This window comes from Dipodomys ordii, unplaced genomic scaffold, assembly GCF_000151885.1.
Source record: "Dipodomys ordii isolate 6190 unplaced genomic scaffold, Dord_2.0 Scaffold23, whole genome shotgun sequence".
Lineage (NCBI taxonomy): Eukaryota > Metazoa > Chordata > Mammalia > Rodentia > Heteromyidae > Dipodomys > Dipodomys ordii.
The window spans coordinates 1,506,844-1,522,267 of record NW_012267239.1 but is presented as its reverse complement, the minus strand read 5'-3'; the positions used below and the strand labels follow the sequence as shown (position 1 = coordinate 1,522,267).

The window sequence follows — 15,424 nt, the reverse complement described above, 5'->3', positions numbered from 1 at the left end:
GCATGAGGCCCTGGGTTCGATTCCTCAGCACCACATAAGCAAAAAGAAAAAAGCCAGAAGTGGTGCTGTGGCTCAAGTGGTATAGCACTAGCCTTGAGCTGAAGAACTGAGGGACAGAGCCCAGGCCCAGAGTTCGGGCCCCACGACCAGACCAAGAAAAAAAAAAAAATCTCAGCCCTCAGAGTTCAGCCTCCTGAGTAGCTAGGATTACAGGCATGAGCTACCAAAGCCTGGCAGATTTGTTGCTTTGAAGACACATGTTCAGTCTCAGAGCAGTGCCTGACAGCAAACTTTCAGATTTCTTATTTTTTTTTTTAAATTCCAAGTCTTTTTTTCTTTTAACTGGAACCTTTTGAAAGACTGTCACACGCTTTCCTGATTGAAGGCTCAGTGTTCTAGCTGGTTCGAACTGTAAAGATGATGATTAACTTTGTAGCCTGCCCAAGTACAAAGATAAGCACAGAGCTGGGGCTCGCACTCTGCTCTCCTGACTCCTTAGGTCTCTTCCTTTTTCTCCTTTAAAATGGAAATGTATGGGCTAGTAGGTGTGGCCTAAAGGTTAACACTTTCTTTTTTACTTATGGCTGTTGAAATCCTTAAGTGAAGAGGTAGCTTCTCAAAGTTTGAAAACCAATTGGGTATTAAAACCTGAAGAACTGGCTGGGTACAGGTGGCTCACCCGTGTAATCCTAGCTACAAAGGAGGCTGAGATGAGAGGATTGTGATTTGGAGCCAGCCTGGGCAGCAAAAGTCCACCAGACTCTTACCTCCAATTAGCCACCCACAAAGCTGGAAATAGAGCAGGGGCTGAAGTTTTAGAGTACTAGCCTTGTGCAAAAAAAGCTCAGAGACAGAACCCAGGGCTTGATTTCAAGCCTCAGAACTGGCATGTGCCTGTGTGCATGTGTGTGTGTGTGTGTGTGTGTGTGTGTGTGTGTGTATGTGCACATGCGTGTATGCACCCACCCACCCATCCAACAGAAAAATAGCCACTTATGATGTCACTAGAGGGCATAAAGATCATTTTTGGTAGGGCTAAGGTAGGTAAAAGCTCAATGAAAAAGAAAGGAAAAGAGAGATCCAGAGCAGATAGACAGAGAACAGGCAGAAAACAGTAAGGATGAAAGCTTAGGAAGAAGTGAGGAGAGACCAATAGTTGCTCATTTAAAATCCTGGGAGAAGTAGTTAGTGTCTCCTTTGACACCCCAAACCCATTGGGTTCTCTCCTGTTCCAATGGCTTTTTGTCTATATGAATCTATCTGTGTCCTTATTTATGCCCATGGCCCATGATGAAAGCTTAATGCTTTCTATCTTTCCATGACTTATTTTGTGTGTGTGTGTGTGTGTGTGTGTGTGTGTGTGTGTGTATGGGTGTGCCAGTACCAGGGCTTGAACTTAGGGTCTCATGCTTTTGCTTGGCTTTTACACTCAAGGCCTGGTGCTCTACCACTTGATCTACAACCCTACTTCTGGTTTCTGTTGGTTAAGCTCCTATCTTTTTTTCCCCCTACTGGCTGCTGTCGTCATATTTGCTAACAGATGAGCACTTCTGTGCTCAGAGGAAGCAAAAGGTAAATGAGAGTCAGTGTTTTCAGTTGGTCGAAGAGTACAGAAGCTACTGGCTCATAGGAAGTCTTTAGATTATTTGCATGAACAATCTATCTGGGTTTTCCTTGTCTACCATTTGCATATGGCAAGGTGAGCCACATGCACCTAGGTGTATCTTTTCAGGTAAATTTATTATTAAGAATGCAGTTAAAATTAAGGACCTATGGAGCCAGCCTGCCTTGGTTTGAACCCTACCCAACTCCATACAGTCCTACTGGTAGCCTCCAGTTATTCTTTCTGTGCCTCAGTTTCCTCAATGATGAGAGAGATTATTGCACCTACCTTATAGATATTTTTTTTTAGTGGTACTAGAATTTAGTGATACTGGAGTTTGAAATCAAGGTCTTGTGTTTGCCAAGCAGACACTTTACCACTTGCTCCATACTTAGCCCCATGAAGTTGTTTTGAAGATTAAATTAGTACATGTAAATATCTCAGGATGATATAATTAGTACTCCTCAATTATTATAATTATTTTTATTTTAGATTATTATTATTATTATGACATTACCCAGGGCCTAAGCAATGTCTCTGAGGTTTTTGCTCAAGGCTAGAGCTCTACCATTTGAGATACAGCTCCACTTGTGGCTTTTTGGTGGTTAATTGGAGATAAGAGTCCTACAGACTTTCATCCCTAGGCTGGCTTTGAGCCATGATCCTCAGATTTCAGCCTCCTGAGTAGCTAGGATCATAAGTGTAAGTTACTGGTTCTGTTTATTATTTTTTAGACAGCGTTTTACTCTATAACCTTGGCTGGCCTTAAACTCACAATCTTCTGGTCTTAGCCTGCACTGCCACACCTGGATTATCACAATCATTACCATCTCATCTCTAGCCTCTCCCCTGAGCTGTGAACCAAAGCATTAATGAATTTGTTCATTCATCCATTTGGTTGTTCTTTCATTCTACAACTACATGGTAATTACCTACTATGTGCCAGAGCCTACGATAAGTGCTCATGTACATCTGTGTGTACGTCTGTAAATCACTCATATTATATATAATACAATATTACATATAATACATAATATACATAAATATGCATATAATATACTACCAACAATTATATGAATATACACATATTGATGTATTATAAATGCATTATATGGTGTCATATATGACATTGTATTATAACATGTATATATAATACAATATATTACATGTAATATATAATTATATGATATATAATATAATAGCATGTTGTATGATATATAACATGTAATATATATTACATTATATAATACATTATCTATAATATATAATATAAGGTATATGCATTATATCATATACAACATATATCACATAGATTACTTTATATAGATTACATTATATGTAATATACTATATAATATGTAGTTATATTCTATTATATACTATATATAATTATATATTGTATGATATGCCATATATATTTATATCTATTATTGTCAGAAGTATCTGGGAAGAAATGTATTTGAGTCAAGAGTCGGTGGGTAGGAAGGAGAAGGGTCTTCTTTAACCTGCAAAAGCAAGTCAGTGAGGGCCTTTTCTAAGACCTGTAGGAGCAGGAGGAGCCAGGCTAGATTGAGAACTATTTAATAAAGAGATGGATGGATTTGTTGCTTCGATCTGATTGATGGGGTGATGGGTGGCAAGTCCTTAGCCTTGCTGAGAGAAGAATTCAGGGTCAGATACACCAAGGAGTCACACAGAGCTGATTTATTCAAGCAAAAGCCAGAGTTTTCTGAAGCAGAAGTGATTGGAAAGCAATAGTACATTCCTACAGGAGCATGAGGGTTTGTGTGGCTTGAGGGTCAGTTAAGTGTCCTGTGTCCCCAGTATCGGGCACTTTTACGGGACAAGGTTTCGTGATTAGGCTAATGAGTATGCTAAGGGTACACACATCATTGTGGAGGTTTCCAAGCATTGGGAGAGCATTTATAAGCATTGGGAGAGTGGAGAGTGGGTTTACCTAATACAGTGTGCTCAGAGCCCAGCTGGAGGTGTGTGTGTGAGAACGCCCACTGGAATGAGATGGAAATGAGGCTTCCTGGTCATTCTTTGAGATGGACAAATCCCTGTTGAGGCTGTTGCTGGCAATGGCTGCTGTGGGAAGAAGTACCTTCAAGTGTAGTCAACCATTTGACCAGAACAGCAGTGGAACAGGACGCCTAGTAAATGTACCTGGTTAGAGTTCTGGGTCTGTTCCCTGGCTCCTTTGTCGTGTTCATCATTCCTTTCTACCTTCCTACCCTGATCATAACCAACATGCATCGTATACAGGGACTATCTATCACATTGTACCCCAGAAGTATGGATAATTAATTATTTTATATCAAAACTAGCAAAGGAGGGCTGGGAAGGTGGCTCAGTGGTAGAGTTTTTGCCTTGTATGCATGAGGCCCTGGGTTCGATTTCTCAGCACCACACACACAGAAAAAGTCGGAAGTGGCACTGTGGCTCAAGTGGTAGAGTGCTAGCACTGAGCTGAAGAGCTGAGGGACAGTGCCCAGGCCCAGAGTTCAGGCCCCACAACCGACCAAAAAAACCAAAAACCAAAAAAAAACCTAGCAAAGGAGTGGAAGGCCATGGCGAGAGCTGGGCACTATTTATATAATCTGAGCAAAAGAAACAGAAGAGTCAAAGGCTGAGCTAGGAAGGAACTTGACGTAGATGAAGAACTAAAAATGGATCTTCAGAGGAGAGAGCGAATCCTTCAGACTAGATTCTTCTGTAGGTTGGTGATTCTAAAGATGGATTAATCTATAATTGGCAGATTTGTTGGTTTGGTCTAGCAACCTTGACCTCTAAATGCCACCATAAGAGCTCACTGGCTTTTTAACATTTTTGTGTGTGTGTCAAACAGCATTGGGAAAATACTAGTTTGGCAGTGGTTTCCCAATTTTCTGTCATTTTTTGTTCTTGGTTCAGGAAGAGATGTACGTGGCGATCATGACTGAAAGACTGCCATTGTCTGTGTGGATAGGAGCTGACAGAGTAAACAGACAATGAGAACGCTGGAGCATAGCTATGTCTAAATATTTACCAGAGTCTCAGGAATAAAATATTCCGACAACACAAGCCCCACCTCTTTTCCTGTCCCAATCCAGGAAGTTCAGTCTCTGAGATTGAAGAGGCAACCGTTAAAGGCTGAACCTTTCCAACATCCCTTCCTCTCCCCTTAAAAATTACACCTGAATAAAGGGAAAGAGAAGCTAATCAAGGCCAAAGGCCAAAAAGTGTGGTATTTACAGGGGAGGATTGCAATGGTGTAAGTCCAAATAACTAACTTCTAGCTTAACAGAATGAACTCCAGGAAGCTGAAGCAAGTGTTAGAGACGGAGGAAAGTGGCTAAGGGAAGGGGGGCAGTCAAAGGGAGAGAGGAAGGGAGGCAGTGAATTCAATGTCCATATGAGAAAATGGAGCCAAGAATGATGGAAGGGGTTGACATGGATCAAAATGCACGGTATTCATAAATTGAGATATTGCATGACTACTTGAAGATAATTAAAAAAATAAATTAATAAAAAGGACCAAAAGGCCAGTTCACCAGAGGGTGAAGGAAGAATCGGAAATGAAGTATATAGTTAGGCACATGCTGTTCCTGAGTTACTGTAAAATGGGTAGCAGGATCTCACCACACTGTTCTCGATTAGGGACAGATAGGAGAGAATATTCAAGAAGGAGGAAGTCTCCTGGTATGTCTATGGTCTTCTGTGGGCCCATAGGGCAATTATTTTACTCCTCTGATCCTTAATCTCCTCATCTGTACTATAAAGATGAGAATAATACAAGCCTTACAGAGCTATTGTTGGTCATAAAATAAGACAAAGGCCTAGCCAAGTACAGGTGGCCCATGCCTGTAACCTTAGCTACTCAATAGGCTAAGATCTAGAGGACTGGAGTTTGAAGCCAGTTCAGGAAGGAAAGTCTGAGAGATTCTATCTCCAAAATAAACAACAAAATACAATCTGGAGGCATGGATCAAGTGGTAGAGCACCAGTTGTGAGCAAGCAAGTTGAATGAGTGTAAGGCCTTGAGTTTAAGCCCTTGTATTGACAAAGAAGAAGGAAGAGTAGGAGGAGAAGGAGGAGGAGGAGGAAGAATAGTTGCTAGTTTTCCTCTCTCGTTGTCCTGGGACTGGGGCTCTTAAAAGTGTTGTACCCGAGGCTCACAGCAGCAAAATGACTTGGCTTAAGCTCACACATGGCAGAGCTGAAATTAGAAGAAGCAGGTTGGAAGGCTCCCAGGATACATATGAGGGAAAGAAAAAGAATATCTCCAGGCACTGATGTCTAAGGCCTGTAAACCCTAGCTACTCAGGAGGCTGTAATCTGAAGATCTCAATTCAAAGTAAGCCTGGGCAGAAAAGTCTGTGACATTCCACCTCTAGTTGATGAGCAAAATGCCAGACTGGAGGGATGGCTGAAGTGGTAGAGCACTAGCAGTGACTAAAAAAGCCAAGCAATAATGTCATACACATACCACACACACACACACACACACACACACACAGATTGTCAGTGTATTTAATGGTGCTTTCAAGTATGATTATTGGTTTAGGGCACTTAAAAACATATTTTTATAATTGACATGGACTAATTGGGTATATTTATGGAGACTAGTGTGACATTTCAATACATGTATGTAATATGTATGTATGTAATATATAATCATCAGATCAGGATAAATAGAATATTAAATTACTTCAATGTTCATTTCTTTGAATTATGAATGTTCAAAATCCTCCCTAATACCTATTTTGAAATATTAAATTTATTTTTTTCAAATTCATTGGTTGGCTTTGATTGTTTTCTTTTGGTTGGTTGTGGGGCTTGAACTCTGGTCCTGGGCACTGTCCCTCAGCAATTCAGCTCAAGGCTAGCGCTCTACCACTTGAGCCACAGCGCCACTTCCAGTTTTCTGGTGGTTCATTGGAGATAAGAGTCTCACAGACTTTCCTTCCCGGGCTGGCTTTGAACCACAATCCTTAGATCTCAGCCTCCTGAGTAGCTAGGATTATAGGCGTGAGCCACTGGCACCTGGCTTAGTTTTGATTTTGAAGTGCAATCTTGTCAATTTCCTTGGTCTGTTTTGGTTCCTGGTCCTGCTTGTACATAGAATGTCTGTTGTCTAGGGTATGGAGGTAAATATGAAGCTACTGTGTAGAACTTTAGTCACTTTCCTCTTCAGGGTTCAAATTTTGTTTTCATGTGAAAATAACAAGGTGGCCCTTACTCATTTCCAAGGTGATTGCAGCTCTCATATGAAATGGGTGGGATTAAAGCACCTGTTTTCTGTTTTGTTTTGCACAAAACCTGATTGCCGTTAGCATCAGTGACAGTTTTGTGTCTTTTGGTAACATCAATGCAAGCACCTAATTTTCCTGCCGGTTTGTTCTTGGCACTCAGGCTCTGTCAGGTGAGTCAGAGAAAGCTCTGGAATGGCTCTTCCAAAGGCTTGAAACCATTGTGTTCTGATTATAAAATTACACAAGCCCGCCATGAAACACTGAAAAAAGTGTAACTTGGAAAAGTGCAAAAATAAATTTGTTTTATCATTTATTTATTTATTTAGTGGTTAGTTTGAACTCAGGGCCTGGGTGCTATTTCTGAACTTTTTTTGCTCAAGGCGCTAGCCTTCGGGCCACAACCCCCTTTTCAGTTTTTTTGGTAGTTAATTGGAGTTAAGAGTCTCAGATTTTCTATCCTGGGCTGGCTTTGAACCATGATCCTCAGATCTTAACCTCCTGAGTAGCTAGGATTACAGGCTTTGTTTGTTTTATCTTTAAAGATAAACACTGTTATATTTCTCCACCAATTTATACACACATCTACACACACCTACATTCCCATGTGCATTTAAACACTTTGAAGATCAGGCCAGCTGATCCTGAGCTAAGGCTCAAGCTTATAACCCTAGCTACTTACAAAGCAGAGGATCACAGTTCCAGGCCAGCACAGGGAAAAAGTTTGAGAGAGTCCATTTCAACCAATGGCTGGGTGTGGTGGTGCAGACCTGCCATCTCAGCTACAGGGGAAGCACAGATAGGTAGATGGTAGTCCAGAATGTTCCAGGCATCAGGCAACACCTAGTCTCAAAAATAACTTCTACATGGCTCAAGTAGTAAAGCACCTACCTACCTGGCAAGAGTGAGGTCAGTGATGCAAAAACACAAAATAAGTAGATGAAAATCAAACATTAAAGCAAAACAAAAACCCTAATCCACCCCCCCCCAATATTTAGAGAATCCCATAGTGTATGACTTTATATGTATGTTATTGTTAATTATCATAATCCTTATTGTGATTTGGGCAGTACGAGAGTTTGAACTCAGGACCTTATGCTTGCCAGGCCCTGAGCTCCACACATGGATATTTATTGATTTAATTATTCTTCATTACATAGCAAGTTGCGTTATAATTTTGTACATGTGAATAAAGTACTTTGGGTATATTCAGAAAAACCATAAAAACAAAATCCCAGTTTCCACTTTACATTCCTGTCATTCTCTCTCTCTCTCTAGCTCTCTTCCTCACTTACTCACTCACTCGCTCTTTTTGTGTGTGCGTGTCAGTCCTGCAGCTTGAACTCAGGGCCTGAGTACTGTCCCTGAGCTTCTTTTGCTCAAAGCTAGCACTTCGCCACTTGACCCACAGCTCTACTTTCAGCTTTTTTAGTAGTTTATTGGAGCGAAGAGTCTCACATTCCTTCCTTCCTGGCCTGGCTTTGAACCACAATCCTCAGATCTCAATTTCCTGAGTAACTAGAATTATACGTGTGCGCCACTGCTGCCTGGCATTTCCTTTACTCTTAGGTCTAGATCTCACCTTTGAGAAAGAACCCACACTATTGGCCTTTGCATCCTGGCATCTTGTAAGGAGACTTCATGTATTTGAATACACTCTGCTGTCCTAAGTGCAAATTTTCCTGGCATGTCCCTACCCCATGAAGCCAGAAGGAACAATAGAAACCCCAGGGGTCCTGATGACCAGGAGAGAAGCAAGGAAGGCCCTGTAATACTGTTTTTTTAAAATTTTATTCATTTATTTATTTTTTGTTGGTCATTGGGCTTGAAGTCTGGGCCTGGGCGCTGTTCCCTCAGCTCTTCAGCTGAAGATGAGTGCTCTACCACTTGAGCCACAGCACCCTCTGGTTTTCTGAGTGGTTAACTGGAGATAAGAGTCTCATGGACTTTTCCTGTCTAGGCTGGCTTTGAACTGTGATCCTCAGATCTCAGCCTCCTGAGTAACTAGGATTACAGGTGTGAGCCACTGGTGCCTGGCTTAATTTAAAATTTTTAATATATTTAATTGTAAAAGTGATGAACTGGGACATTACAGTTACACAAGCAAGTAATGAGTAGATTTCTTTTAATTTTTTTTTTGTTTTTGAGTATATTTCTTTTCTTTTTTTTTTTTTTTTTTGGGTCTGATCGTGGGGCCTGAACTCTGGGCCTGAGCACTGTCCCTCAGCTCTTCAGCTCAAGGCTAGTGCTCTACCACTTGAGCCACAGCGCCACTTCCAGCTTTTTTCTTTTTGCTTATGTGGTGCTGAGGAATCGAACCCAGGGCCTCAGGCATGCAAGGCAAGCGCTCTACCACTGAGCCACCTTCCCAGCCCCGAGTATATTTCTTTTTAAACACTGTTATCCCCTCCCCCATTTTCTCCTGCTTACCCCTCCTACTCTCCCACTCCCCAAGTTGTACAGTTCATTTAGTTTATAGTTTGTTTCCAATGTAGTATCAAGCGAGTATCATTGTTGCATTAGATCATCCTTTGTCCTGCTGTTTCTGTGATTCCCTTTCCTTTCCACGGTTTGGAATAAATTTATGTACTTTGTCTTGTATATAAGTTTATCTGCAATACTGTTCTTTGGGAATTAGATCTAATTGGGCTTCATTGTGGAGACTAGAGCAGTGTTTTGATGGGTGGAATTTGATGGAGGGGAATTCCAGGGAGATGGAAATGGCATGATTAAAAATGGCCAGGGGGGTTGGGTGCTCTCCGATCACGCCTATAATCTTAGCTTCTCAGGTGGCTGAGATCTGAGGATTGCAGTTCAAAGCCAGCCCAGTCACGACAGTCTGTGAGACACTTATCTTCAATTAATCACTAAAAAACAAACACACACAAAAACTGGAGTGGAGCTGTGGAGCTGTGGCTCAAGTGGTAGATGATGCAGTAAGCACAAAAGCTCAGGGATAGAGCCCAGGCCCTGAGTTCAAGCCCAGGATCAGCACACAAACAAACAGATTTGGGAGACAGCCTCTTTAATCCCAACTTTTTTTATCTTCCAGATCTTAGCATTTTGACTTTGTAGTTAGAAACAGTAGTTTTACTTCTAGGACAGGTCAAAACTAAGTCGAGGAAATGGTGACTTTGAATGGAGTCTAAACTTTATTGTGTATAAGAATCACTGGGAAGCTGGGTGTCAGGGGCTCATGCTTGTAATCACATACAGGCTTTATAACTATTTCCCCCACCCGCCATCTGGTACTGAGGGGCTTGAACTCAGGGCCTTGCATTTTCTTTCAGCTTTCTTGCTCATGTCTGGTGCTCTACCACTTGAGCCACACCTCCAGACCAGCTTTTTGCTGATTATTTGGGGATGGAGTCCTTCAGACTTTTCTTGAAGGGTGAAATAATTGTCTTTTTGGGAGAACTTGGAGTAAAGGGACACTAAGTAGGGTCAGCCAGCTTACAGTCATTACTAATTCCTCATCTCCTTTGGATCCTGCACAATCCTGGCAACAGAGGAGATGCGAAGTCCCCAGATGTGAGCACCCAGATAGTAAGAGGCCAGGAAAACATTCTAACTTATATCTATGTCTAACTCTCATATCTATCTATCTAGCTACTATTTTTTTTGTCGATAATGGGGCCTGAACTCTGGGCCTGAGCACTGTCCCTCAGCTCTTCAGCTCAAGGCTAGGGTTCTACCACTTGAGCCACAGCACCACTTCTGGCTTTTTGCTGAGGAATTGAACCCAGGGCTTCATGCCTGCAAGGCAAGCACTCTACCACTGAACCACCTTCCCAGCCCTCTATCTACCTATTTTCCAGTATTGGGGTTTGAACTCAGGGTCTTGCTTGAATGGCAATCTACCACTTGAGTCACACCTCTAGCCCTGTTTTTTGCTGGCTATTTTAGAGATGGAGCTTAGCGAACTTTTCTGCCTTGAACTACAATCCTCTAGATCTCAGCTCCCTAAGTAGCTAGGATTGCAGGCATGAACCACCAGTGCTGGTCTCAAGTGATTATTTTTTCCCTTTAAGCTCATGCTGTCTTTGTAGTGGAAAGAATTTTACTTTAAAATCTTGGTGAGTTCTTAGGACTTAGGCCTTTTAGCCTGGAGCTGTCAAAAAGGTCACCCGCTAGGTCCCTAGGACGGGGTGGCAGCCAGGACAATGATATAACCCCAGTTGTGCTTTGGGGAGGTAACTTGCTTATGTGGTTGTGTTTGTGGGGGTGACTGATAGGAAGGTGCGACTTGAGGTCATACAGAAAAAACAAACAAACAAACAAACGTTGCACAGTTCTAATTCTGTCTAGAGCTAGACAGGCAGCCAAGGGTGATGTAGAAAGTGCTAGAAGCAAGGACTTTGTGAAAGCAGAATGAGAGATTGTGGTAAATTAGAGTGTACAGTTCATGGAGCAAAGGGAAGGAAAAGAGAATGAGTTAAAGATGGTACCCTTGAGAGAAATGGACCCACGCTGATTCCAGAACATTCTAGTATTGTAAAACAAACAAACAAACAAACAACCCTTTGGCTTCATTCTGTTCCCCTCACAGAGGATGAGGAGAGGGCGCCAGGACCTCCTGAGATATGTTAAAGTCCATTGGTGCCCCCCTCCCCCTGGGGGGAGGGTGGTGGGAGAAGGCTTGCTGAATTTAAGATTAATCTAATTCAGTTAATCATTTCTGGTAATGATGTTCTTAATGGTACAGCATTAGGTTTAATAATTGATCAAGGGAAAGGTGATAAATCATGAAAGAATGACTCTGAGCAGGTGGGCAGGTAGCTTTCGAAGAGTTTCTTGGTGTAGTGTGTCTTTTGGGAAACACAGATTTTTGTTTTAGATTTGGACCATCTTTGGGACGTTAGAAAAATACACACATGAAAATAGCACAGTGCAATCTATTAAAATTGTGTTGGAAGTGGGGGGGTCAGGGGAGGGAGAGTGATAGAGGGGTGTTTTTGATGAGGGCATGCATGTGTAGAAATGTTACAACAAACCCTCCTGTGTGACTGGTATGTGCCATAGAATGTTCAAACAATTTGAATCAGTTAACAAGGACAAATTAGAAAATTAACTTTTAGCCCCCTCCCATCTTCTTAGCAAAAACAATTATACAGCTGATCTCCAACCTACCAGGGTTCAGTTAAACATAAAAGTTCTTCAACTTTGTGATGGTATCAAAGCTTGCCAATGCAGCCATTACATTTTGAGAATAATAAAAAGCATGAATTATAATTTATCACCTTCCACTGGATCAACCATTAAATCTAATGCTGTACTACTAAGAACATAATTATGAGTTATGTAACACCTTCTTATAAAACAGGCTTTGTTTTCGACGATTTTTCCCAACTGTGGGTGAAAATGTAAGTGCTCTGAGAAACCTTAATGTTGGCTAGACTGAGACAATGGTGTTGGTAGATTAGGTGCATTAAATATACTGTGTGTGTGTGTGTGTGTGTGTGTGTGTGTGTGTGTGTGCCAGTTCTAGGACTTGAACTCAGGACCTGGGCACTGTCCCTGAGCTTTTGTGATCAAGGTTAGCGCTCTACCACTTGAGCCACAACTCCACTTCTGGCTTTTTGCTGGTTAATTGGATATGAGAGTCTGCCTGGGCTGTCTTCAAACCACAATCCTCACACCTCAGCCTCCTGAGTGGCTAGGATTTCAGGTGTGGTTCACTGGTGCCTGGCATCCAGGCTCCTCTATTTGACCAGTGACTGAGGCCCAGGGGTTTCTTTGAAAGGATTCCTTTCCAGAACATTGTCTACTAGTTACCGGAAGCCTGACTGGCACACGGCGCTAGGCCCCGGGCTCTCCAGAGGACATGGAGTTGAACCCTCTGGAGTAGCCTTGAGAAGACTTTTCTGAGAGCTCATGGGTTGGGGGCCTCCCTGTGTCTTCATTACTTAGTATGGGGTTCACAGAAGACTCCCTGATGATCTGTTTTGAAGGGATACATCCCCCTGCTTTGTCTCTAATCTTTTCCACCTTCACCATTTCCCAAGGTACTCCCCCCCTACCTTTTAGGGGAACAAGTGACTCAAACAGAGGCCATCACAGTCAAGACCCCAGCTTGCCCTGGGCTATCACGTCCTTCTTTGGCAGACTGTATCTCTTCTGTCTTTGGCCCATCCCAAGGGTCTTGGTGAAGCCTGGCATCCTCACCTGACTTTGTGTTTGCGTTTTTTCAGATCGGAGCCTCTCTGTTCGCCAGTAACATCGGAAGTGGGCACTTCGTCGGGCTGGCGGGGACGGGCGCCGCCTCAGGAATTGCCATGGGGGGCTTTGAATGGAATGTGAGTATCATCAGAACCAGGGAGTCCTCCTGGTGGAAAGAACCTGTACTGGGCAATCATGACTACCACAGAATACCTGAGGCAAGCTAATCTTATAAAGCAAAGAAGCCCTGTTGAGCACATAGTTGGAGATTAAAAGTCCAAACAGTTTGGTATAGACTCTTAGAAGGCCCCCCTCCCCCCTCATAGTAGATGGCAATGGTGGTGCATGTATTAGAGCTAGAGAACATGGCACCCATATGTGGGGGCCAGAGAAGCTGGGTGAGACCACAATCGGGCTTTTTTTTTTTTTTAAACTCAGGGCCTGGACCATTTCTTCATACTTTTTCTCAAGCTTGGCACTCTTGTCACTTGAGCCACACCTCCATTTCCAGCTTTTCCATGGTTCATTGGAGATGAGAATCTCACAGACTTTCCTGCTCTGGCTGGTTTGAATAAGCAATCCTCAGATCTCAGCCTCCTGAGTAGCTAGGATTGTACAGGCATGAACCACTGTGCCAGGCTGAGGCTCAATTTTTTGTTGTTGTTGTTGGTTGTGGGGCTTGAACTCTGGGCCTGAGCACTGTCCCTCAGCTCTTCAGCTCTACCACTTTAGCTACAGCGCCACTTTCAGGCTCAAACTAGTATAACAACCCTCCCTCCAGACCTATAGCCAGGAGAAAGGCATCACTTCCGGAGCAGTGCTCTCAATAACCTAAAGGCCTACCATTAGGCCCCACCTTTTAAAGGACCCATCACCTCCTACTAAACTAAGGAATAGGTAGATGTAAAACCTTGTGTGGACATTTGTTAGATCAGATCCAAGAGAGAGTCTTAGAACTTAGCCAGTTTAGTCAGTAGAGGAGATTGAGAGGTTAGGGAGTCCCTTAAAGACACCTGGAGCATAGATGGGAGGGGTGGGGTATATGGAGGCAAGCTCAGGACCCTACCTCCCTTTTACCATAGTAGCAGGAGATGGTCCCCCCACCCCTACTGTTTATGGCCTTTTTTTCCTTGGGTGTTAAAAAGACAAGGACCTTAAGGACCTCACTACCCTTCTAGCCAGTTTGGAGATGTTTACCATTATTTTCCCCCTGCCCCTTCTTATGTTTCTCTAAATGTTATTTATTTATTTATTTGCCAGTACTGGGACTTGAACTCAGGGCCTCTGGCTTTCTCTTAGCTTTTCGGCTTAAAGCTGCCATCCTACTACTTGAGCCATACCCCCCTGCTTGGGGCAGGGGTGGTTGTTGGTTCATTGGAAAGAAGAGTCTGATTTATCTGACTGAGCTGGTTTTAGACTATAATCGGATCCTCAGCTCTCAGCCTCCTGAGTAGTTAGGATTTCAGGCCTGGGCTACCAGCATCCAGCTCTCCATGGGATTTTACATTGTAAATCAGAAAGGAGGCAGAGGGGAATCCACAGGTCTGGATGGCACTCTAAGGGTTGTGATGTTTGTGGGCAGCTTCTAAGCTTTCTGTGGGGCAGAGCCTGATAAAGGTGTGAGGTGTGTCCTCAGAGCTTCATAAAGGAAAATTCTGATTGATTTGCCTCTAGCAGCAAGGGGTCTTTCAGTTAAGCAGGGATGAGTTAAAGTATCTCCTGATTTGAATCCACCTCTTCTTTTGGTTTCAGGCTCTGGTTCTTGTGGTTGTTCTGGGCTGGATTTTTGTCCCCATTTACATTAAGGCTGGGGTAAGTATCTTCTCCCTTATTCTTGCCTGCTTGTAAATACATACATGAGAGGGAGGAGAAAAAAAGTCCCTTGTTGAGAAAAATCCCATAAAAATGAGATTAAGGAATGTAGCTTGGCTTTCATTGTCAGTTTGTAAATATAGTTTCTTCTGGCTCCAAGTTCATGTCCAAGATTATGACTGTGACCTGTAGGATGGTCCCTTGAGCAGCCCCATTCTGTTTGGAGCCTGTGTTTCCTTGAATTGTTTGTGGTGAAATGGTCTCTAATAATGGTCTCTAGTCTCTACTCTTAGAAAAGGAGCAGAAACATCCACTTCTCTTCAATCTAGTATTAGAATGCCTAGCTACAGCAATAAGACAAGCAGACATAAAGGGGATCCAAATAGGGAAAGAAGAAATAAAACTCTCCCTCTTTGCAGATGACATGATATTGTATTTAAAGAATCCCATGGACTCCACTCCCAAATTACTCAAGCTGATTCAAAACTTTGGCAAAGTAGCAGGTTATAGGATTATCCCCCCAAAATCAATGGCTTTTCTGTATGCCAACAATGAGAAAAGTGTGGCTGAAATTAGGAAAGCAACTCCATTTGTAATAGCCCCACAAAAAATAAAAT

The 15,424-nt window shown here is 42.7% G+C and overlaps 1 protein-coding gene across 1 annotated transcript in view; it reads left to right on the top strand.

Moving 5' to 3' along the window:
• Slc5a1 (solute carrier family 5 (sodium/glucose cotransporter), member 1) overlaps positions 1–15,424 on the top strand; it is a 68,141-nt gene that overhangs the window by 15,412 nt on the left and 37,305 nt on the right. Inside the window, exons 3-4 of the mRNA XM_013014251.1 lie at positions 13,028–13,132; positions 14,748–14,807. Of these exons, the coding sequence (XP_012869705.1) occupies positions 13,028–13,132; positions 14,748–14,807 (165 nt within the window). The remainder of the gene's footprint in view (positions 1–13,027; positions 13,133–14,747; positions 14,808–15,424) is intronic.